The 23,105-nt window shown below is 50.3% G+C and overlaps 2 protein-coding genes across 4 annotated transcripts; both read right to left on the bottom strand.

Annotated features, from left to right (window-relative positions):
- Window positions 1-3,927: 3,927 nt before the first annotated feature.
- Window positions 3,928-13,111, bottom strand: LOC130404155 (TBC1 domain family member 12-like). Of its 2 annotated transcripts, none has more exons than XM_056608785.1 (13): window positions 12,269-13,111; window positions 11,804-11,909; window positions 10,774-10,856; window positions 10,491-10,573; window positions 9,251-9,368; window positions 8,522-8,628; window positions 8,179-8,262; window positions 7,658-7,752; window positions 7,403-7,474; window positions 7,186-7,314; window positions 6,835-6,944; window positions 6,193-6,451; window positions 3,928-6,033 (listed from the first exon to the last, which is right to left on the bottom strand). In XM_056608785.1, the coding sequence occupies exons 1-13, from the start codon at window positions 13,090-13,092 to the stop codon at window positions 5,962-5,964; spliced, it is 2,142 nt and encodes a 713-aa protein (XP_056464760.1). In that variant the 5' UTR covers window positions 13,093-13,111; the 3' UTR covers window positions 3,928-5,961. The 2 variants fall into 2 exon arrangements, with proteins under 2 accessions (XP_056464760.1, XP_056464761.1); XM_056608786.1 differs by having other exon boundaries at window positions 11,804-11,906.
- Window positions 13,112-14,167: 1,056 nt separating this feature from the next.
- Window positions 14,168-21,856, bottom strand: slc22a15 (solute carrier family 22 member 15). 2 transcript variants are annotated; one of them, XM_056608788.1, is made up of 13 exons: window positions 21,741-21,856; window positions 21,026-21,154; window positions 20,546-20,678; window positions 19,785-19,949; window positions 19,134-19,263; window positions 18,055-18,115; window positions 16,790-16,947; window positions 16,355-16,495; window positions 15,880-15,965; window positions 15,471-15,582; window positions 15,006-15,078; window positions 14,717-14,878; window positions 14,168-14,544 (listed from the first exon to the last, which is right to left on the bottom strand). In XM_056608788.1, exons 1-13 carry the CDS (start codon window positions 21,822-21,824, stop codon window positions 14,446-14,448), a joined length of 1,533 nt encoding a protein of 510 aa, XP_056464763.1. In that variant the 5' UTR covers window positions 21,825-21,856; the 3' UTR covers window positions 14,168-14,445. The 2 variants fall into 2 exon arrangements, with proteins under 2 accessions (XP_056464763.1, XP_056464764.1); XM_056608789.1 differs by having other exon boundaries at window positions 15,471-15,579.
- Between the last annotated feature and the right edge of the window lie 1,249 nt (window positions 21,857-23,105).

Genomic DNA, 23,105 nt, shown 5'->3' with positions numbered 1-23,105 from the left:
AAAGAATGAAAAAAAATAATGAGTGAATGATAGAGGGAGGGAGGGAGGGAGGGAGGAGGGGGCAGGGAGGGAGGGAGGAGGGAGGGAGAGGAGCAACTTGTGGCACGTTCAAGCTACTAGCCAATCACCTCTCAGTGTTTGCGCCGCCACCCGACATCATTTGGGTCAAAGGTCGCCGCGCCTCCCAATTAACGAAAAAGTCCCCCCTGTCTCCCCCCGCTGTCCCCGTCACCCAGAACTCCCAGCATGCCATGGGAGAGAGACAAACTCCTCGACCTGTTAGCTTGACCTTTTGCTGTCCCATATTCTAGCTGTGTAGCCTCACATGGCTGCTCCTCTAGTTAGCTGCTACTCAAGCTAGCTCATACTAGCTGCTCCTCATGCAAGCTAACTGTTCTTCATGCTTACTGCTCCCCATGCTAGCTGGCACATAAGCCATGCTAGCTGTCACATCCGCCATGCTAGCTGTCTGCTCCCCATGCTAACTGCTCCTTGTACTAGCTGCTCCTCGTGCTAGCTGCTTCTCGTGCTCGCTACTCCTCATGCTAGCTGCTCCTCATGTTAACTGCTCCTCATGCTAGCTGCTCCCCATTCTAGCTCCTCCTCATGCTAGCTGCTCCTCATGCTAGCATCTCCCCATTCTAGCTGCACCCCATGCTAGCTGCTCCTCGTGCTAGCTGCTCCCCGTGCTAGCTGCTCCTCGTACTAGCTGCTCCCCGTGCTAGCTGCTCCCCGTGCTATCTGCTCCTCGTGCTAGCTGCTCCTCGTGCTAGCTGCTCCTCGTGCTAACTGCTCCCCGTGCTAGCTGCTCCCCGTGCTCGCTGCTCCGCGTGCTAGCTGATCCTCATGCTAGCTGCTCCTCATGCTAGCTGCTCAGGCCTGTAATCAGATCATGGCGCTCAGAGCTCTGGAACAAAGACACACAAATTGTGATTAAATGTGCAGCGCTGGATGGAGGCGGAGCCTTCATGTCTCTAATGGCTCCTGACAGCCTCTCCAACAGATTCTGTGACAAACTTCTCGATTCAACCGAGGGGATTTTTGAACTTTGCTTGCTCCTGTGGTCCTTGGCTCCGGCTCTGTCAAACAATCCCAGTCCATGACCCAATTGACCAGTGGGCCCCTCGCTGACCACTCAATGAGCTCTATGTTGCCATTCTTTGTACCCGACGGCCAAATGCTCACGGCGCTTTCTGGTAATTAAACATGGGTGGGTGGGGGTCGGGTGGGGTCGGGTGGGGGTACGGTGGGGGCGGTTCACATCAAACAGCTCTGTGTGACGGAGGTGGGGGGGGCAGCCGGAACGTAGAGCACAGGGGCGACGGGGGGCAGGTGCAGAGTGGAGGGAGGGGGTGGAGGGCTGTGGGAGGTCGTGCAGGGTGGAGGGAGGGGGAGGAGGGGTGGAGGGTGGTAGGGAGAGGTGATGGGAGGTGGAGGGAGGTGGTGGAGACTTTCCCACCACGGTTGTGGCATCGGGCCTCATTAGATCGTTACAATAAGGAAGGAGGTGTTTTTTGTTTCATAAAAAATCTCATTAATCCATGAACAAAAGGCAGGCACTGACCTCAGTGCTGCTCGTGTTATCTGAATATGCCCTGAAATTACTTCTGTCTGTCCACTGGGAGGGCAGGATCTATAGCCCCCTAGTGGGGACCTGTGGCATCTAAACTACCAACCTACTGGGACCTGTTTCATCTAAACTATCAACCTACTGGAACCTGTGGCAACTAAACTACCAACCTACTGGGACCTGTGGCAACTAAACTACCAACCTACTGGGAACTGTGGCATCTAAACTACAAACCTACTGGGATCAGTGGCATCTAAACTACCAACCTACTGGGACCTGTGGCAACTAAACTACCAAACTACTGGGAACTGTGGCATCTAAACTACCAACCTACTGGGACCTGTTTCATCTAAACTATCAACCTACTGAAACCTGTGGCAACTAAACTACCAACCTACTGGGACCTGTGGCAACTAAACTACCAACCTACTGGGAACTGTGGCATCTAAACTACCAACCTACTGGGATCAGTGGCATCTAAACGACCAACCTACTGGGACCTGTGGCAACTAAACTACCAACCTACTGGGAACTGTGGCATCTAAACTACCAACCTACTGGGACCTGTTTCATCTAAACTATCAACCTACTGGAACCTGTGGCAACTAAACTACCAACCTACTGGGACCTGTGGCAACTAAACTACCAACCTACTGGGAACTGTGGCATCTAAACTACCAACCTACTGGGATCAGTGGCATCTAAACTACCAACCTACTTGGACCTGTTTCATCTAAACTACCAACCTACTGGGACCTGTTTCATCTAAACTACCAACCTACTGGGAACTGTGGCATCTAAACTACCGACCTACTGGGTCCATGTTCCATCTAAACTACCAACCTACTGGGACCTGTGGCATCTAAACTACCAACCTACTGGGTCCATGTTCCATCTAAACTACCAACCTACTGGGACCTGTTTCCTCTGAACTACCAACCTACTGGAACCTGTTTCATCTGAACTACCAACCTAGTCGGGGCATTTATCTAAACGTAATATTTTAGATGTATCTCCACCTCACTTTACTGTAAATTATAACAACAAAAGACAGGATACAAATGACACAGCTATGAAATTATCACTGCTATTAGAAACACGTTTTAACATGTTAAACCTGTGATAACCTGTAATAAAATTGTATTAAAAACCAGAGGTCAGAGGACCTTCCTGGGACTCGCTCACCTGACTCTGTCTGTACTTTAGAGCGGGTTCATCCGGAATCTGATCCATGAAACTTCACTGAGGCCACCAGCTACATTTAAAGTAGCTATATTTAAAGTAAAAAATAACCCTGGAAGCATCTACATTCAGATGCTCTGGTCATTGATTTCAGAGATCAAACTGCAATCAGAACCTCCGGGCCTAAACTGGTGGTCCTCGGTTCTCTGCTGCTCCCTGGTGGTCCTCGGCTCTCTGCTGCTCCCTGGTGGTGCTCAGTGCTCTGCTGCTCCCTGCCTGGTGGTCCTCAGCTCTCTGCTGCCCCCTGGTGTTCCTCATCTCCCTGCTGTCCCCCAGCGGAACCAACCGGACATTGCACATGTTTTGAGTTATTTTTCCTTCTTCTCTGTTCCCAGTTAATTTTGAAGAGTTGGATTCAGCCCGTTTGGGGGTTTTCAACTTGAGTTTTGAGGGGACATTTTTGAGCCACCTGGTGCGTTCAAGGGCCACTAATTTACAGTTGAAGGTGTAGTGTGTAGAATTTGGCAGAAATTAGGTGAGTGCCGCATGCAGCGCCGCACTATTGTAATTCTTAGACTTCATTATTTATTTACTTATTGTCATGCAACTTTGGGACCTATCTCCTTCAAAAAAAATTCCCTAGAGACTCCATTCAACTTTTAAAATGTTCAGAATATCTTGAAATCTTAAGCCACCATTCAAAACACTTACAGCTCAACTATTTCAGACTTGTACACAAACGATATGTCATATGAAAGCTGAGACTCCAAGGATTCCAACAGCCTTATCATTTTGTTCCAAAGATTTTACATTTTCAAATGGTGTGCATGTTTACTTCATCTGTTCAAAACTTTAATTTGATTCAAGCCATTCAACAATTCTTTACGTCTTAAACTACGTCGCTTATTAAAACATTTTTAACCTCATTTTGCAGTCCAGCCCTTACCGCATTTCCTGCAGGAAATACGTTTTCTAGTTGAATATACAATTAATACGTTTTAATCAGTGTCATATCTCTCGAAAAAACTATTAATTAACTATTTTGTTAAATATTCTATTCACACAGCTCAAGGGAACTGAAGGTGTTCGCTTCCGGACATCAGTAGAAAAAAAAACTATTAAATAACTGTGTAGGCCTACAATGTGGGCCTACCTATATAAACACTATAGTAGGCAGAAGCAATCAAATAAAGGAATTAAATGACTAGGACTCAAGAGACGAGATAAAAAAGATGAAGAGGTCTTGAGGAAGAATTTATTTACAAGTTGAAGTCATCGCTGAATTCTTTAACTCGCCTGAGTGAAAACTGTACAAGCACACAAGAAGTCAACTTAAAGTCTTCAATCTTAAAGTATAAATGTGATTCATTATAGCAAACTCAGTCATTAAAGCAATACAGTTAATATACTGGAAAAAAACAAGTATCTTATTCTTCCTTTAGCTCAGGAGTGAGAAGTATTTTATTCCAGTCTCAACAATGGTACGACCCGTACCCATAACGTCTCAACAATGGTACGACCATTTCCCCTAACGTCTCAACAATGGTACGACCCGTACCCATAAAGTCTCAACAAATGGGACGAGCAAGACACGCACCGTAAGCTAGCTAACATATAGCCTACTTCAGCTAGCAATGTAAAGCTAGCTATCTACAGTCAAATATCTACTAACAAACAGATAACAGGCTAGCCATCACACAGGTGGCTAGCTAACACACAATAGGTACGCATGATAGCAGAGCTGGCTAGGACTACCATGGAAATTAACTCTCAGGTGTAGTGTTTGATACACGGCCTGTACAGACATTTTCTGTTTGTTTGTTTGTTTGTTTGTTTGTTTGTTTGTTTGGGGGGGGGGGGGGGTAATGAATGGGGGGGCTGATAGGCTGCTTAGAGCTGGATAAGGTGCCTTTAGCTTCAAGTTGTATGGAGTGGTATAGATGTGCGCCTGAACATACAAGTCTGGAACATTTTCAAGACCTGACCTCTGACCGCAGTCCTTCAGGACTTCACCCTCGGAGTCTGGACATGGGACCAACAAGGACACTTTCGCCTCAGCCCAACATGGAGAGACTAGACTGGGTAGACCCGCCCATTCTGCCGGCAATTTGATCTCGCCCTGCACAAGGGTCTGGAGAAGAGCAATACATTTCTTTCTGCTTCCGATACATTTTTGCGGGAGTCAATCACCAAGATGGCTTTTCCCCTTGGCACGCTATTGGCTGGTTTACCAAAATGACGACAAGGAAGCGACGGAAAGCAGCCAATCACGTACAGAGTCATATGAACTAGGCCCATTGATCACGCCTTTTGTGCTGAAGAAAATGACAGCAGCTTCCCCTGACCAACGTGCAATCTACGATTGATCTTGGTCTGGCAATAGCCAGACTATGGAGAGACCTGATCGATGGTACAACTTCTAGAGGTCAAACCTCAAGAGGTCAAACACGTAGAGGTCAAACACCTAGAGGTCAAACACCTAGAGGTCAAACACCTAGAGATCGATCATTGTTCTCTGCTGGTTCATTCGGCTGCAGGTGTCAGCCAAAGAAGACAATTTGTTCTTCTGCTCTGGTCTTAGTTCAAGCATTGTTATCAATACTTTTCCTCAAGATATTTATGTTATACGATATAAATCTAACTTAAGAAATGCTGAGGTCTACTAATGAATACTGTTGGATGGTCTAGCATGCAGCAGCCACAAGGAGATCCATCAAGTCCAACCAGCCGGCCCCTGGTCCATTCGGTAGTGGGAGCCGCTCTGGGCCCCTGGTCCGTTCTGTAGGGGAGAGCCGGTCTGGGCGGGGGCCCCTGGCTCTGCTGGAGACCTGGAGAGTCTACTCCCGCACTTCTTTTCAATCCATATTAGCCCTAAAATCAGATAGCATCCACCTAAAGCTATTGATGCTCGCTTCATAGCGAGCATCAATAGCATAGGTAGCTAGTGAGTACTTTTCAGTTCGCAGTTCGCATGAACTTGGACATTAGTTTGAGAACCATGGCCGCTATAAAGTTAGTGTTAGCTTATTAGCGCCAGCTCCTCAGTGAGCCAGGGTTAGCCCCTAAGTGAGCTAGGGTTAGCTCCTCAGTGAGCTAGGGTTAGCTCCTCAGTGAGCTAGGGTTAGCTCCTCAGCGAGCTAGGGTTAGCTCCTCAGTGAGCTAGGGTTAGCTCCTCAGTGGGCTAGGGTTAGCTCCTCAGTGGGCTAGGGTTAGCTCCGGAGGGCTGGGCTGCCGTTCTTCTCTGGTTCTTTGTAGCCGTCCTTCATCAATGAAGAAAACACCTGAAGGGAAACAGAAGGAGAGATGAACACGCAGCCGCCACATAACGAGAGAGCTCTAGAGGTCAAACATCTGGAGACCACCAGGGCCTGCAGTACCGGCCTCGGCCCCCGGGGGGCCCGCAGTACCGGCCTCAGCCCCCGGGGGCCGCTGTTCCTCACCTGCGCCCAGCGGCCAGCGCTGCAGACCATGGGGGTGCTGGCCATGGAGCTGAAGAGCAGATGGGGGGGGAGGTCGGGGGGGAGGCGGGTGAGGAACTGGGCCATGTGGATGAAGTCCATCTGCAGCAGGACGTCCTGGTAGAGCCGCAGCAGCCCCAGCGCCGTGCGGAACAGGCTCTCCTCCCCGTCCCGGCAGAACACGTCCCACACGCGGCACGCCACGTCCAGGGGCAGCGCCTTGCTGTACAGCGTGAAGATCCTGGAGCCCCACAATGCACCAGGTTCAGCGTTAGGACCGTACCGTACAGCGTGAAGAACCTTGAGTTATTCACGGGACTCTAATCAGAGTTCATCTCAGTTAGCTTCACAGCTAGCATCCATAGCATTAGTAAGAAATAGCACCTACCAGTCTATCAGTTAGAGGTCAGGGGTCAGGACCTACCAGTCTATCAGTTAGAGGTTAGGGGTCAGGACCTACCAGTATCGGGTAGAGGTCAGGGGTCAGGACCTACCAGTCTATCGGGTAGAGGTCAGGGGTCAGGACCTACCAGTCTATCGGATAGGGGTCAGGACCTACCAGTCTATCGGGTAGAGGTCAGGACCTAACAGTGTATCAGTTAGAGGTCAGGGGTCAGGACCTACCAGTCTATCAGGTAGAGGTCAGGGGTCAGGCTGTTGGCGAGGAAGTGTCTGAAGAGTCGAGGAAGATTCTCCTCGAAGAAAACCTCAAAGGCTGCGAAATACTTCAACATCTGAGAGAGAGAGAGAGAGAGAGAGAGAGAGAGAGAGAGAGAGAGAGAGAGAGAGAGAGAGAGAGAGAGAGAGAGAGAGAGAGAGAGAGAGAGAGAGAGAGAGGAGGAGAGAGAGAGAGAGAGAGAGAGAGAGAGAGAGAGAGAGAGATTATTTGTGTGCGCGTGCTTGCGTACGTGTGCCTGTGTGTGCCTGCAATGCATACATGCATGCTTGTGTGAGTGCGTGCGTGTGCGTGCGTACCAGCTGGTGGTCCACCCTGAAGAAGGTGACCTGACAGGGTTTGTTGAGCAGGTTGGTGAAGGTGATGAAGGCCTGGCCCTCCTCCAGATTCAGCAGCAGCACGGCAGCCATGAACGACATGCCCTGGACCTACAGAGAGACGGGGGGTGAGACCGGAAGAGAGAACAGAGAGACCGCCCCACTATGTAGGCTCATTACAGTAGAGGCTGTGACTCACGTAGCCGATGTCCGGCCGGTAGCAGGTGTACGCTCCCAGGAGACTGTGGAGCACCTCGTGGTAGGGCCCGCCCTGAGAGAGAGACACAGACACAGACACAGAGACAGAGACAGAGACAGAGACAGAGACAGAGAGAGAGAGAGAGAGAGAGAGAGAGAGAGAGAGAGAGAGAGAGAGGCCATCAGTTTGATTGACAGGCGGAGGGCTGAGTGTTTGATTGACAGGATGAGGGCTGAGTGTTTGATTGAAAGGTACCTTCTGGAAGATGAAGAGCGAGGGGAAGGTTCTGGAGATATCCAGTTTGATCAGGTCCAGACTGGACTCCCTGTCGGCCAGCGACGCCCCCCCGTCTGGAACAGCCGGTAACCAGTCAGTAACCAGTTAGTAACTAGTCAGTAACCAGTCAGTAACCAGCAGGTAAACAGTCATCACACCAAAGGGCTTCGTTGCCATGGTTACATTCATTATAACACTCTTTTGAAAAATCTGTACAAGGAAGACGTTTTAACAGATGTTATTGGTAACCGTTGGCAACCGCTGGTAACCATTGGAATGCTCTGATTGGCTGAGGGGGCCCACAGTCTCCACGTCTGCTCTGATTGGCTGAGGGGGCCCACAGTCTCCACGTCTGCTCTGATTGGCTGAGGGGGCCCACAGTCTCTACGACTGCTCTGATTGGCTGCGGGAGCCCACAGTCTCTACGTCTGCTCTGATTGGCTGAGGGAGCCCAGAGTCTGTACGTCTGCTCTGATTGGCTGAGGCGGATGATGTCATACCGCTCTCGCTGTCGTTGACGGAGCTGGTCTCACTGGAACACCTCCACCTGTCCTTCACCCTGCAGAGGAAGATATCGTAGAGTTCTACACACACACACACACACACACACACACACACACACACACACACACACACACACACACACACACACACACACACACACACACACACACACACACACACACACACACACACACCTTTAAAGACTGTCATTGCCAAGGCTGCAAGGGTGTGTGTGTGTGCGTTGTCTGTGCGTGCAGTGTGCTCGGTGTGAGTGTGGTGCGTTGTGCGTGGTGTGTGTGTGCTTGGTACTTGTGTTCGTTGTGTGCGTGCTGTGTGTACCTGGGGTGATGTTGAGGTCGTTCCCGATGGCCAGGCTCCAGACTCTTCCTCTGACACTGGGAGGAAGGCCGTGCCACCACAGCTCCCGCACACGCCGCGTGCACTTCCTGTCCAGACAGGATGTCCAGATATTAAATATATCTGTTTAGCTCTACATGTATATATTTATACATCATATATATAATATATATAGTTTAGCTCTGTATAGTTTGACTTAGCTATGTACATAGTAGTATACATAGTGTATCTATGTATATATAGTGTAGCTCTGTAAATGTTAGAATATAAAGTGTAGCTCTGTATGTTAGTATATATAGTGTAGCTATGTACATAGTAGTATACACAGTGTATCTATGTATATATAGTGTAGCTCTGTATATATTAGTATATATAGTGTATCTATGTATATATAGTGTAACTATGTATATATAGTGTAGCTCTGTAAATGTTAGAATATATAGTGCAGCTCTGTATATGTTAGTATATATAGTGTGGCTATATATATGTTAGTATATATAGTGTATCTATGTAAATATATAATGTAGCTCTGTAAATGTTAAAATATATAGTGTAGCTCTGTATATGTTAGTATATATAGTACAGCTGTGTATATATTAGTATATATAGTGTATCTATGTATATATTAGTATAGCTGTGTATATACTAGTGTATCTATGTACAGTATATATAGTGTAGCTGTGTATATATGAGTATATATTTGTGTCGTACATCTGGTCCCAGCGCGGCAGGATGTGGGCGGTCCAGGTGTTGATGGCGTGAGAGATGCTCTCCTCCCGTCTGTGGCGCTCCTTCAACTTCCTCTTCCTCCTCTGAGCCTCCTTCACCTCTGACACACACACACACACACACACAACACACACACACACACACACAACCACACACACACACACACACACACACACACACACACACACACACACACACACACACACACACACACTATATATTAGGGCTTTGACTTTTGCCCAAAAATCATATTCGAAGTTCGTTTTTTTATTAATATTAATATTAGAATATATATTAATAATATTTTGACCATTAAATGCCTTCAGTAATTCCTGGATTGGGCTTCGTGAGGTTTGTTTACAGCGTTGCTATGGTTACCGGTATTGCGTGTTCCAACGGTTCATTAGGTTTCTAATAAATCGCTGTCTAATCAATACTTCATTCACTGCCTCTTCCGTGGTCATTACTATATTATGAATAGACTGCGTCGGGTTCTCCGACGTCTCTCCCTCTTGGCCTGCCCATAACAGGTTTGAATATTAAGGGCTGCCTAATGTTCCTTCAAATTTTGATTCATTTTTTGATATTCGAATTATATTCGATCCTTACACGGGTCTTTTCAACGTTCCGTTCACTTGCATGGGCACTTCACAACTTCCGGCGGTGAATTATTTTTTGATAATTCATTGGCAACGGATGAATAATGACTGCTGTCAAGGTAAACAAAAGGACTTTTTGCCTTTGGTATCACTCCGCACGTAGTCCGGTAACATGTCAATGTAATAAGCGGGATATGTATCAACCCAAGCGCTGTCGGTTGCTAAGTGACGACGTCAACGTCTTGGGCGGACTATTTCTCTGCTGATCAACACTATGAATGCTGGTAACAAATACATTGTAAATAAATTGTTTTGTTTTGGCAAGTAGCCGTGTACTAAGCGGGATAATGTATAGAACTTTGCCGGTCATTATCGTAAAATAAGCCCCTTCATGGCGAAGCAAGACACCTCCGCTGTGTGTCGGTGTCCTGTTCGCCCTGTCGGGGCTTATTTTCTCGATAATGACCGGCGTTCTATACATTATCCCTTACATAACGAAGTTCGGAGTAAAATACCTACTATATATAGTACTGTGTATCTCTCTAGAGACAGACAGACAGACAGACAGACAGACAGACAGACAGACAGACAGACAGACAGACAGACAGATGTTTGGTGTCTACCTCTCCGCCGTGCTCCTGCCACCATCTCCTGGTACTCCTGCTGGTGTCTCTGCGCCTCCTCCTCACTCTTAGCAGGGAGGTTCCTGAGAACACAACACACACCTGTCACCACACACACACATGCCAACACGCACACACACACGCCAACACAAACATGTACACACACACGCCAACACAAACATGTACACACACACACGCGCCAACACACAGACGTACACACACACAGACCCCCCCCCGTCCCTCCGGTGCCCCCAGGGTTGGTAGCCTTGGCGACGGGTCTCACCCAGGACGCTGCTCCAGGATCAGGGCGGTGGTGGACTGGGGTTCGAACTCCAGCGGCTTCCTCCTCCCGGGAGGCAGGGGGAGCTGTGGGCGACACAGAGGTAGACACTACATTATAGAAACACATATATATATATACCTAGCCTGGATACCAGCCTGAACTCCGCCCACAAAATATTTGGTCTGGGAGATTTAGTCTGGGATTGAGCTCGTTGGGAGGTATTAGGTCAGATCAAAAAGTGATCTGACCAATCAAATTGTAAGGGCGGGCTTTATACGTTGATGGACAGATGATACACATTAACGTAATCAACCACGTCACCAAAGAGCGCTCAGCGCTTTTACTTTTTTTCCCAAAAATGCTGACCGTGTTGCCAATTTGTCCGTGTATCCTTAAATTATTTTTACAAAACAGGCATAAATCGTTTATGTCCATCTTCTTTTTCTACTTCTTCGAACGTGCGCTCAGTTGAGTTAGTTTGAGAATAGCTGTGCTTCGCACAACATACGTCACATACTACGTTGCTCTGATTGGTTTTAGGTCTATCCAATTGAGCGAAGAGGCATTTTCCTTCCTGGTTCCGCCCAATAATCACAGCCCAATGGTTCGGTCTCAGACTCATATTCTGACTAGATTTATGAGTATGACATCGCCAGGCTAATATATACCGGTACATTACAACATATACATGTACACATAATACTATATATTACCACTACTGCTACATGACACACACACACATATATATATATATATACACATAGATATATAGATATATGACCACTACAAACATTCAATATATATGCATATAAATATATATATAATATAACGTTAGATAATTATAACATATATAACAACTATATAACTACTACATAGATTTTACCAATACTGCTTCACATATCTTCATATGTTTCACTCCTAAATGCATGTTGTGCTGTATAACATGTGATGTGTAAGATGTATGTTAACTTGCATGTTGAGCAGTATGTCATGACATGTATGTTAAAATTTACGTTGAGCCGCGTCTCACCTGCTGGCCTCCATCGCTCTCCGGGACCGCCTTCCCAAACAGACGCCAGCCTGGTGCATTCTGGGTAGGCACCACGGGCTCTTTGGATTTCCTGGAAAACAAACTTCTAGAGGGAGGAGGAGGTAGAGGGGGAAGAGGGAGAGGGAGAGGAGGAGGAGGGAGAGGGGGTAGAGGGAGAGGGGGAAGAGGAGGGGGAGAGAGAGAAGGAGGACGAGGGGGGAGAGGGAGAGGAGGGGGAGGGGGAGGGAGAGGAGGGGGAGAGAGAGGGGGAAGAGGAGAGGGGGAAGAGGAGGGGAGGGAGAGGGAGAGGGGGAGGAGGTTAGAAGTTAGATTTTCATAGATGTACACCTCTGGTGCACGTGCGTGCGTGCGTGCGTGCGTGCGTGCGTGCGTGCGTGCGTGCGTGCGTGCGTGCGTGCGTGCGTGCGTGCGTACGTCCGTCCGTCCGTGCGTGCGTGCGGGTACCTGGTGAAGAACTCTGCGATGGTGGTTCTCTTGGTTGGGGAGGGAGGGCCGGACTCGGGGGGGTCTGGGAAGGGGTCCGGGGCGCTCTGCCGCCGCCCCGCCCCCTCCAAGTACAGCCCCGCCCCCTCCTCCGGAGAGAGAGGCGTGGCGTCGCAGCTCAGAGACACCGCGGTGCTCCCTCGGGTCCTCAGGGTCTGCGGCCTCGCCGCCAAACTGGGGTCAGGGGAGGGGGGGCTGGGACCAGTTGAGGGGGGTCTGGCCGATGCGGGGTTGGCCGAGGGGAGGTCAGGGGAGGGGGGGCTGGAGGAGGGGGGATTGGTAGCGTCAGAGGGAGTTTCCGGGCGCAGGACTTGGAGAGGGGGTCCTTGTTCCGGGACGGTCAAGTCCTGGGCGGGAGGGAGACCCCCGGGGTCGTGACCCTGGCCGGCGCCTGATGTTCTGACACCCGTCCCCTGTGGTGGGGGCTCGGGCTCGTCGGGGAGCGTGGTATTGTTCTCAGAGTGCTGCGACTCGTGCACGTCACGTGGCGTACAGACGAGGTGCAACCCGCCGTTGGCAACGTTCACCTCCTCGCCAGCCCCGCGGCGCGCAACCCCCTCCGCCGGCTGGCCAAGGGTCGTATCCGCCCTTCGACCCCCGCCGGGGCGGCCGTTTATCTGGAGCTCACCGGAGACGGAAACCTCGGCTTTTACAGGTTGTCCGTCCCCCTTCCGGTGTCCCGGTATCACGTCCTCAGAGTCCGGGGACTCCCCGCACTCCGTCCCCCCGCAGCCTCCTCGGAGCCCGGAACCTGTCCCTGAGACTGGACCCGGAGCTGACAGCATCTCCTCCCCCAACCCGACCGAACAGGGACCGGCGTGCCCCCCCCCTCCCGTCCGCCCCCCAGCGGTCCTGAAGCCGTTCGAACGGCCGTGGTCGCGACAGTCGCCCGAGACCACGCAGCTATCCTCCAGGCGGCAGGGGAGACATTTAGATCCCGGGACTGAGGTCCCGTCCTGCGGGGCCGCTCGGTTTACCTTCCTGCCGTAAACCGGATCCGCTCGGAACTGCTCCTCATCGTGTGGAGGCGAGCCTCCGTTGAGCTCCGAGCCGTCCATGGCTCTCGGTCAGCGAGACGATCCCCGGGCGGTCCCCCAGTGAGGCGGTCCCCCAGTGAGGCGGTCCCCCAGTGAGGCGGTCCCGGGGTCCCCGGCAGAAGGTTGTGTGTTTCCCGGTGAGGAGATCTATCATCCTCCCCGGAGCCGCTGCGCCTCCAGCGTCACCTGACAGACATGGACGGTCGTTGACCGTGAAATCCTAAACATGATCAGATTTCAACATGATGAAAGGGTGAACGTTGACCATAACGTTATACATTCTGAAACCAGCGGCACTTCAGCAACAATCGGTCGCCATCTTTGAAAGGCTTCAAGGTGACGTCAAGTCTTTCGCTCGCTGGTTGACCGACAGGCGGGATGTGGCGACACCTTCCGTCCCCTCCTGGTAACCGCACGCACACAGCATCCGGCTCGGCAGTTCATCGCCTCTTCTCCTGAGGTACTGGGACTCAGAAGGCCTCTCCCAGGTCCTCCTCAAGGTCGGGGCTCGTCCTTGGGTCCCCCTGGACCCCCCAGGTCCTGCCTCCCCTGGACCCCCCTGGGACCCGGTCCGGTTTGGCCCCAGATCCGACAATCCCAGGCCTCCTCTCCAGACTGGGCAGATGTTCAGATCCCAGTCCGTGTGTACTGTCTGTTATTAATCAACCATCCACCTACCTCTATAGAACATTAATTTATTCCAGGACCTTTGAACTCTGCCTCTTTGAGACCAACTTCATGTTTATTTTTTTAAATAGACTTTTTTTAATATGAATGTCTGTTGAAGTGAAGCGTGTGAGCTTATATTAAATGATATGACAGACCAGTTGAACACAGGGACCTCCACAGGGTTATAAAGCTTCCACAGAGCATTCCTCCTCTGCCTCTTGAGAATCCAGACCGCGAACTCCATTCATTACAAAATATCATCTTTATTATTATCACAAAATTTGAATTGCATATCTTCTTAAATATAACAAGATAAATTCAGTCAGTACGAATCCCTCAAAAATTGAACATTTACACAGTTTCTTCTGGTCTGTCTTGTCAGTCTGAGGACTGGCCGTCTGTCTGTAGGTCAGCAGGCCGTCTGTCTGTAGGTCACCTGGCTGTCTGTCTGTAGGAGGAGTGGCCGTCAGTCTGTAGGTCACCTGGGTGTCTGTCAGTTGGCCATCTGGACGTCTTCTCATACAGATGGAGCTGAAAACGCAAGACAAGGCCATTTGTCACAGACAGACAGACCTTCTCACTCAACTGCTGGGTCCTGTATATGAAACAGTGGTCCTGTATATGAAACAGTGGTCCTGTATATGAAACAGTGGTCCTGTATATGATACTGTGTTCCTGTATCATGTGTTGTATGAGTGGGCACCTTGGGGTGCAGCACTCTGCCGGAGGCCGGGTCCAGGGGGGGGGGCTCCAGGGTCTCTCCTGGGGGGCTGCCGAGGGTCTCGGGGAGCAGCAGGGTGAGGCAGCCGGCCGTCAGCCCGCTGAGGCAGAACACGGTGAACGGGAGGGAGCTGTGGACCACCCTCTACGCACACACACACACACACACACACAGAGACACACACACACACACACACACACACACACAATGTTGCTGTGCTCTTTAAAGTCAGTACCATAATTAGAGCCCACCGACCCCAGAACGTTCTTACCATGGAGGGAACAAACGGAGCCAGAATCCCCCCGACTCGACAGGCCATCGAGCAGACCCCCAGCCCGGCGTTCCTAACACACACACACACACACACACACACACACACACACACACACACACACACACACACACACACACACACACACACACACACACACACACACACACACACACACACACACACACACACACACACACACACACACGATGAAGCCTGTGTTATGCCTGCTAGCGCCGAGCTGTAACCCTGACGACTAACAACCAACCGTGCTCTAAGGAGCTGAGAACCTCTGCTGGGAGTAGATCTAGCTGATAGCATGGTTAGCCTTGGTTACTTGATAATGGTCGGGTAGAGCTAGCTAGTAGCGTGGTTAGCTGACGGCATGGTTTGCTGGTGGTTAGCCCATCTGATGCTGGTGGGGTAGAGCTAGCTGGTAGCATGGTTAGCTGGTGGTTAGCCTACCTAATGCTGGTGGGGTAGAGCTCGGCCGTGTAGATGTAGACGATGTTGAACGCTGCGCTGACCAACAGCTTCCCCATCAGAGCTAAAGACCTGCTGTTGATTAGGGCTCCTGCTGCACACACACACACACACACACACACACACACACACACACACACACACACACACACACACACACACACACACACACACACACACACACACACACACACACACACACACACACACACACACACACACAGTATTGTAGTTCTGTGTGTATAAAGTATTGTACTACAGTGCATTGTATTGTGTCTATAGTATTGTAGTATTGTGTATAAAGTATTGCAGCACTGTGTGTTGTACAGGGTGTGTGTAGTATTGCATCACTGTGTGTAGTGATGCAGTACTGTGTGTAGTATAGTAGTACCTGAGTCCTCTGGGAGGATGACAGTACAGAGACAGGAAGCTCCGGCCAGACACAGGAAGCCAGCGGTGCTCCGCCTCCTCCCGGCCCTGACACACCAATCAGCTGTCAATCAAACAGCCAACACAATCCCTCGGCCCATCACCTCTCTCCGTCGAGAACAGACCTCTGAGGCCAGATGTTGATCGGTAGAGGCTATTGATCAGTAGAGGCTACCTATTGATCAGTAGAGGCTACCTATTGAACAGTAGAGGCTACCTATTGATCAGTAGAGGCAAATGATCAGTAGAGGCTACCTATTGATCAGTAGAGGCTATTGATCAGTAGAGGCTATTGATCAGTAGAGGCTACCTATTGATCAATAGAGGCTATTGATCAGTGGAGGCTACCTATTGATCAGTAGATGCTAACTATGGATGTGGGGTTGGTTACCAGCGATGGTAAGCCCTCGGCCTCCTGAGTATTATGGGATGCTCACCAGGGTTTGTTGATGAAGTACATGCAGAGCGGATAGGCAGGCAGCTCCACCAGCCCGTACATCACCACGTTTCCATAGCGACTGCCCGACGTGGTCCCGGCTCCTAAGGTCAGCCCATAATATACCAGGCTACACGCATACCTGGAGCGCACGCACACACACACACACACACACACACACACACACACACACACACACACACACACACACACACACACACACACACACACACACACACACACACACACACACACACACACACACACACACAGGGGTCAGATCTAGGGTAGGGCCAGGTCTAGGGTAGGGTCAGATCTAGGGTAGGGTCAGATCTAGGGTAGGGTCAGGTCTAGGGTAGGGTCAGATCTAGGGTAGGGTCAGATCTAGGTTAGGGTCAGGTCTAGGGTAGGGTCAGGTCTAGGGTTGTGACCTCACCAGGTGAACATCAGCAACATGGTCCTCCAGCGCAGCACCGGATGGCTGACCAATCGCAGCAGGCCACCGCCCCCTTTCCGCTGGAGGGCGGGGTCAGCGCGCCGCAGCTTCAGGTTGGATGCCGGGCAACCGTTCCTCATAGCAACGTAGCGCAATATCTACAACCACAGCAGATTTTTTCTCCAATTATTGTTGTGCGTTCAAGTAATACTTAAACACACAACGCAGCGCAGCATTACTACACATAGAACATGTTATGATTACTATAACGAAGAGATGTTCTGATCACTATAAGGTAGAGATGTAGATCACTAGATGTTATGGTCACTCTAAGGTAGATATGTTATGATCACTATAAGGTAGAGATGTTATGATCACTATAAGGTAGAGATGTTCTGATCACTATAAGGTAGAGATGTTATGATCACTATAAGGTAGAGATGTTATGATCACTATAAGGTAGAGATGGTATGATCACTATAAGGTAGAGATGTTATGATCACTATAAGGTAGAGATGGTATGATCACTATAAGGTAGAGATGTTATGATCACTATAAGGTAGAGATGGTATGATCACTATAAGGTAGAGATGGTATGATCACTATAAGGTAGAGATGGTATGATCACTATAAGGCCTAAAAAAAAAGTTCCTGTTGGTTGTCAGTTGAGGTCATGGGTAGGTAGGGAATTTATTTTATTTTTTCCAGCGGCAGCGAATGATAGGTAGGTTGTTTTCATTTAAAAACGAGAGAATGCGCTCATCCTTGTACAGAATGAAGAGGTGCTGTACAAAAACGTAATTATAGTTTGATCATAAAATAATTTGGGTCTCACATAAATTGACAGGGTCGGTCGGAAACCGGAACCAAACAATTTTTTTTTTTAGGCCTACGGTAGAGATGTTATGATCACTATAAGGTAGAGATGGTATGATCACTATAAGGTAGAGATGGTATGATCACTATAAGGTAGAGATGTTATGATCACTATAAGGTAGAGATGTTATGATCACTATAAGGTAGAGATGTTATGATCACTATAAGGTAGAGATGTTATGATCACTATAAGGTAGAGATGGTATGATCACTATAAGATAGAGATGTTATGATCACTATAAGGTAGAGATGGTATGATCACTATAAGGTAGAGATGGTATGATCACTATAAGGTAGAGATGGTATGATCACTATAAGGTAGAGATGTTATGATCACTATAAGGTAGAGATGGTATGATCACTATAAGGTAGAGATGTTATACGGTCACCTCCTCGGCCTCGTCGACACGGCCCTGGGAGTAGAGCCATCGAGGAGACTCTGGCAGGACTCTGAGGAGAACCAGAGGACGCAGACCCAACATGAGCTGAGGTCTGCGTCATCACTCAGACCCCGTCCTTGGGGTCTAGGTGGGTCCTGGGGGGTCATGGGGGTCTAGCTGGGTCCTGGGGGTCTAGGTGGGTCATGGGGGATCCTGGGGGTCTTGGTGGGTCCTGGGGGTCTAGGCGGGTCCTGGGGGTCTAGCTTGGTCCTGGGGGTCTAGGTGGGTCCTGGGGGTCTAGGTGGGTCATGGGGGGTCTAGCTGGGTCCTGGGGGTCTAGGTGGGTCATGGGGGATCCTGGGGGTCTAGGTGTGTCCTTGGGGTCTAGGCGGGTCGTGGGGGGTCTAAGTGGGTCCTGGGGCTTCTAGATGGGTCCTGGGGGTCTAGGTGGGTCCTGGGGGGTCTAGGTGGGTCCTGGGGGGTCTAGGTATCTCCAGGGGGTCAAGGTGGGTCCTGGGAGTCTAGGTGGGTCCTGGGGGGTCTAGGTATCTCCAGGGGGTCAAGGTGGGTCCTGGGAGTCTAGGTGGGTCCTGGGGGGTCTAGGTGGGTCCTGGGAGTCAAGGTGGGTCCTGGGGGGTCTAGGTTGGTCCCGGGGGTCTAGGTGTGTCCTGGGGGTCTAGGTTTGTCCTGGGGGTCCTGGGGGTCTAGGTGTGTCCTGGGGGTCTAGGTGGGTCCTGGGGGGGTACTGGTTGGTCCTGGGGGTCTAGGTGTGTCCTGGGGGTCTAGGTTTGTCCTGGGGGTCCTGGGGGCCTAGGTGGGTCCTGGGGGTCTAGGTTTGTCCTGGGGGTCCAGGTGTGTCCTGGGGGTCTAGGTTTGTCCTGGGGGTCCTGGGGGTCTAGGTGTGTCCTGGGGGTCTAGGTGTGTCCTGGGGGTCTAGGTGGGTCCTGGGGGGGTACTGGTTGGTCCTGGGGGTCTAGGTGGGTCCTGGGGTCTAGGTTGGTCCTGGGGGTCTAGGTGGGTCCTGGGGGTCCTTGGGGGGCCTGGTTGGTCCTGGGTGTCTAGGTGGGTCCTGGGGGTCTAGTACTTACACAGCCAGTAGGAAGAACAGGACTCCGGGGGAGTTGGTGGTGGCAGCCAGCGTCCTCCAAGGCCGCACGCAGAACCCCAGCAGGCCGAACAGAGCGATGCCCACCGCAAACGCACAGTTCGACATGGTGCCTGCACACACAAACACACACACACACACACACGTCAACAAAGCTACATGCTGCTACTTTGTTAGAACAGCTACATGCTAATCTTGGAACCGCTAACATAGATACGCTGCTATCCCTATACGATCCGGCCTAGCCTGTTAGCTACTCAATGGTCCTAGCCTGTTAACTACTCACCGGTCCTAGCCTGTTAGCTACTCACTGGTCCAAGCTGTTAGATACTCTCCTGTCATGGCCTTTTAGCTACTCACCGGTCCTTGATTGTTAGCTACTCACCGGTCCTAGTCTGTTAGCTAAACACTGGTCGTGGCCTATTAGCTTCTCACCGCCTTAGCCTGTTAGCTACTCACCGGTCCTAGCCTGTTAGCTACTCACCGGTCCTAGCCTGTTAGCTACTCACCGGTCCTAGCCTGTTAGCTACTCACCGGTCCTAGCCTGTTGACTACTCACTGGTCCTAGCCTGTTAGCTACTCACCGGTCCTAGCCTGTTGACTACTCACCGGTCCTAGCCTGTTGGCTACTCACCGGTCATGGCCCAGTAGGACCGGCCCACGTACTCCTGGGTGAGGGCGAAGCAGACCAGACCCATGCCCCCGTTCATCAGGCCCACCAGCAGCCGGGACAGGGCGAACAGCTCGTAGCTCGGCGCTACAGCCGTCAGGAAGCCAAACAGCACCTCAAAGAATAGCACTGCGGAGAACAACAGGGCTCATGAGTGCTGCTCTCGTTTCACTAACCCCTCCTCCTCCTCCTTAGGGTTCACCAGTCCCACTCAACTCAACTAACGAGTTAATCAGATTAATAAATTAATAATATACATACATATAAATAAGTTTCACTAAACAAGGTTTTTATTGTGCTTGTTTATGGACGGCTTATCACATAAACTATTTGTCTTAGTAGAAGAAGTCGTAGTATAGTGTTAGTAAAAGGAGTAATATAGTGGTAGTCAAGTAGTAGTATAATGGAAGCAAAGTAGTAAAGTAGTAGTAAAGTAGTAGTATAGTTGTGGTAAAGTAGTAGTATAGTGATAGTAAGTAGTGAAGTAGTAGTATAGAGGCAGTAGCAGTAGTAATGCCGTAGAACAGCACTAGCAAAGTAGTAGCACAGCAGCAGTAGTAGTAGTACGATAGTAGTGCAGCAGTAGTAAGGTAGTAGTACACTAGTAGCAGTAAAGTCGTAGTTCAGCAGTTGTAGTAGTAAAGTCGTAGTACAGTTGTAGTAGTAGTAGTAGTAGTAGTAGTAGTAGTAGTAGTAGTAAGGTAGTAGTAGTGTAGAGCGAGTACCGGTGAGGAAGACAGGTCTGCGCCCGATGCTGTCGGACAGCGGGCCGAACACGATGTTTCCCACCAGGACTCCAGCAAAGAACAGAGAGCCAGCCAGGCTCACCTTGTAGGCCTCGTCCTGGACCAGGGACCACTAGGACCACAGACAGACACACAGATAAACAGGCAGCAGACAGAGACACATACAGATAAGACAGGCCAGCAGACAGAAAGACAGGCAGCACAGAGACAGACAGCAGGCAGACAGACCCACAGACAGGCAGCAGACAGACACACATACAGATAGATGAATGGTGATGGGTGTTACTGGTGGTGTTAGGGTGGTGTTGAGGCGGTGTTGAGGTGGTGTAGAGGTGGTGTAGAGGTGGTGGGGATGGGCTGGTGGTGATGGGTTGGTGTTGAGGTGATGGTGTTTAGGTAGCGTCGGGTCGGTGTTGGGGTGGAGGTGATGGTGGTGTTGAGTCTGACGGAGGCCCTTACCTCAGTGACGATAGAGTCCAGGTCCTCAGTAAAGCGGACCCCTCCGTGACCCGCGGCGGTCTGGTCAACGAGGAAGTCTGGAGCAGCTCCGACCAGAACCAGCAGCATAGCCTGACCCGCCATGTACAGCTACACACACACGCACACACACGCGCACACGCACGCGCACGCACACACACATGCACAAACGCACACACCCACGCGTGCGCAAGCACGCACACACACGTACACATTCACACGCACACGCGCATGAAATGTTTGGGACTAGAAAGTCGAGTGTTATTTGCATGTGAGCGAATCAACTTTGCATACTGAAAGTTTACTTTTTACATCAAACATCCTAAAATCTCGGCGTCATTCGGTCGAGTTCACGCGACATTTCCAGGACGACATATTCGCGCCGCTCCTCCCGTAGGGCGGTGCTGTGGCGGTGACGTAGGGCAGGGTCCCCGGGATGCACCCTACAGATATCAACACCCCGCAGCGTGGTCCTCCCCGGCGTACCCGGAACCAGCCGGAGACCACTCTGGGAAACCACTCCGCAGACCACCAACACCCAGACCCCCGCGGAGTCTTTAAAGACTGAAAACCAAACTAGTCGGAGTTTGAAATCCCCCCAGCCCCCACCCTCCCGACTTCCTGGCCACGTCACCCTTACGCTTATACGTCACGCCGCTCGTCCCGCCAGTAGAGGTATTGTGTTGTATTGTAATACCTGTAGCAGCACCAGCAGCCCCACCGCCCGCCGCTGGTACGGCCCGAACTCCCCCACGGCGCGGAACGCATCCTCCAGCTCCATGGACCGCTTCAGGTCATTGCTCCGCGCAGATATCCGTGCCCTGCCCACAGTGGAAACTTGCACATAACCACACCCACACAAGAAAATCGCACATAACCACGCCCACACAGGAGCCGCGCACATAACCTCGCCCACTTGTAACGGGGCTGTTTGAAAATAGAGTGGTGGTGATTATGATGATGGTGGTCGCATCTCCATGGCTTCACGTGGTCGTTTCGGGAGTTGAGATGGCAGGTCTTTTATTTGGTGTGCTGAACACAAAACCCGAGTACTTCATAACTTCTATCGTGAGTCTCTGCTGTATTCAAATATATTCACACAGAACTCCGATAGGAAGCAAAGATGATACAGACAGGTCGTTCAATGACGGGACAGAGTAGACCAATCATGTTAAGGTGCTGTTGACACACCCCCTAAAGGTTTTTCTATAGGGTGATACAGGTCTTTATAAAGTTCTCTCTATAGGGTGATATAGGTCTATATAAATGTCTTTCTATAGGGTGATACAGGTCTATATAAAGGTCTTTCTATAGGTGGATACAGGTCTATATACAGGTCTTCCTGCACCTAGAGGGTGATACAGGTCTTTCTATATGGTGATGCAGGTCTCTTTATATGGTGAAACAGGTCTTTCTAGGGGGATGCAGGTCTGTCTACAGGGTGAAACATGTCTTTCTATAGGGTGATGCAGGCATTTCTATAGGGTGAAATAGGTCTTGATATAGGGTGATACAGGCCTCTCTAGAGGGTGATACAGTTCTTTCTATAGGGTGATGCAAGTCTTTCTAGAGGGTGATGCAGGTCTTGCTAGAGGGTGATGCAAGCCTTTACTAGCCAGGGTCACCATCTAATAGCTTGCGGTTCACATCCATTCACCATGCAAGACCAGGACCAGGTGTAATGCCGCCTTCAAGACGCTCAGTTTCCGGGAGGTTTGGACCTTAAGTCTGGAGGAAAGTGCTTTGAACACTCCGTTGGGTCGGGGTTTTCGCTCAGAGGTTCATGCGGAAGTGGAGACCAGAGTCCTCTGAGATCACGTCACAACAATGGCTGCCCATTTCATTGATAGACTAAAGTGATTTACGATACATTATAGCTTGCAATTATAAACATTGCCTGATAAATTCTCGTACTTATTCAACCATCGCAAGCAGTTCTGATAACTGAATCATCCAATTCAGCAAAGAAGCGCAAAGAAGTCCCTGCGGACATCCTAACTTGTAGTTTGTTATGAAGTCTGGTCTCCAGAACGATCCGTTATCCGGTTTTATGTAATAGCCT

The sequence above is a fragment of the Gadus chalcogrammus genome, chromosome 15, assembly GCF_026213295.1.
Source record: "Gadus chalcogrammus isolate NIFS_2021 chromosome 15, NIFS_Gcha_1.0, whole genome shotgun sequence".
Classification (NCBI taxonomy): Eukaryota; Metazoa; Chordata; class Actinopteri; order Gadiformes; family Gadidae; genus Gadus; species Gadus chalcogrammus.
This window is presented reverse-complemented; position numbering and strand designations above follow the sequence as displayed.

Coding starts and splice junctions, on each gene's coding strand:
- LOC130404155 (XM_056608785.1), bottom strand. CDS start 13,092: ATGCTGTCAGCTCCGGGTCCAGTCTCAGGGACAGGTTCCGGGCTCCGA. Junction 11,910..12,268: donor ATCGCAGAGTTCTTCACCAG/GTACCCGCACGC, acceptor TCCTCCCTCTAG/AAGTTTGTTTTCCAGGAAAT. Junction 6,034..6,192: donor GCGCTGGCCGCTGGGCGCAG/GTGAGGAACAGC, acceptor GTTTCCCTTCAG/GTGTTTTCTTCATTGATGAA.
- slc22a15 (XM_056608788.1), bottom strand. CDS start 21,824: ATGGAGCTGGAGGATGCGTTCCGCGCCGTGGGGGAGTTCGGGCCGTAC. Junction 16,948..18,054: donor GTGTCGACGAGGCCGAGGAG/GTGACCGTATAA, acceptor CTGTGGTTGTAG/ATATTGCGCTACGTTGCTAT. Junction 14,879..15,005: donor CTCCGTTTGTTCCCTCCATG/GTAAGAACGTTC, acceptor GTGTGTGCGTAG/AGGGTGGTCCACAGCTCCCT.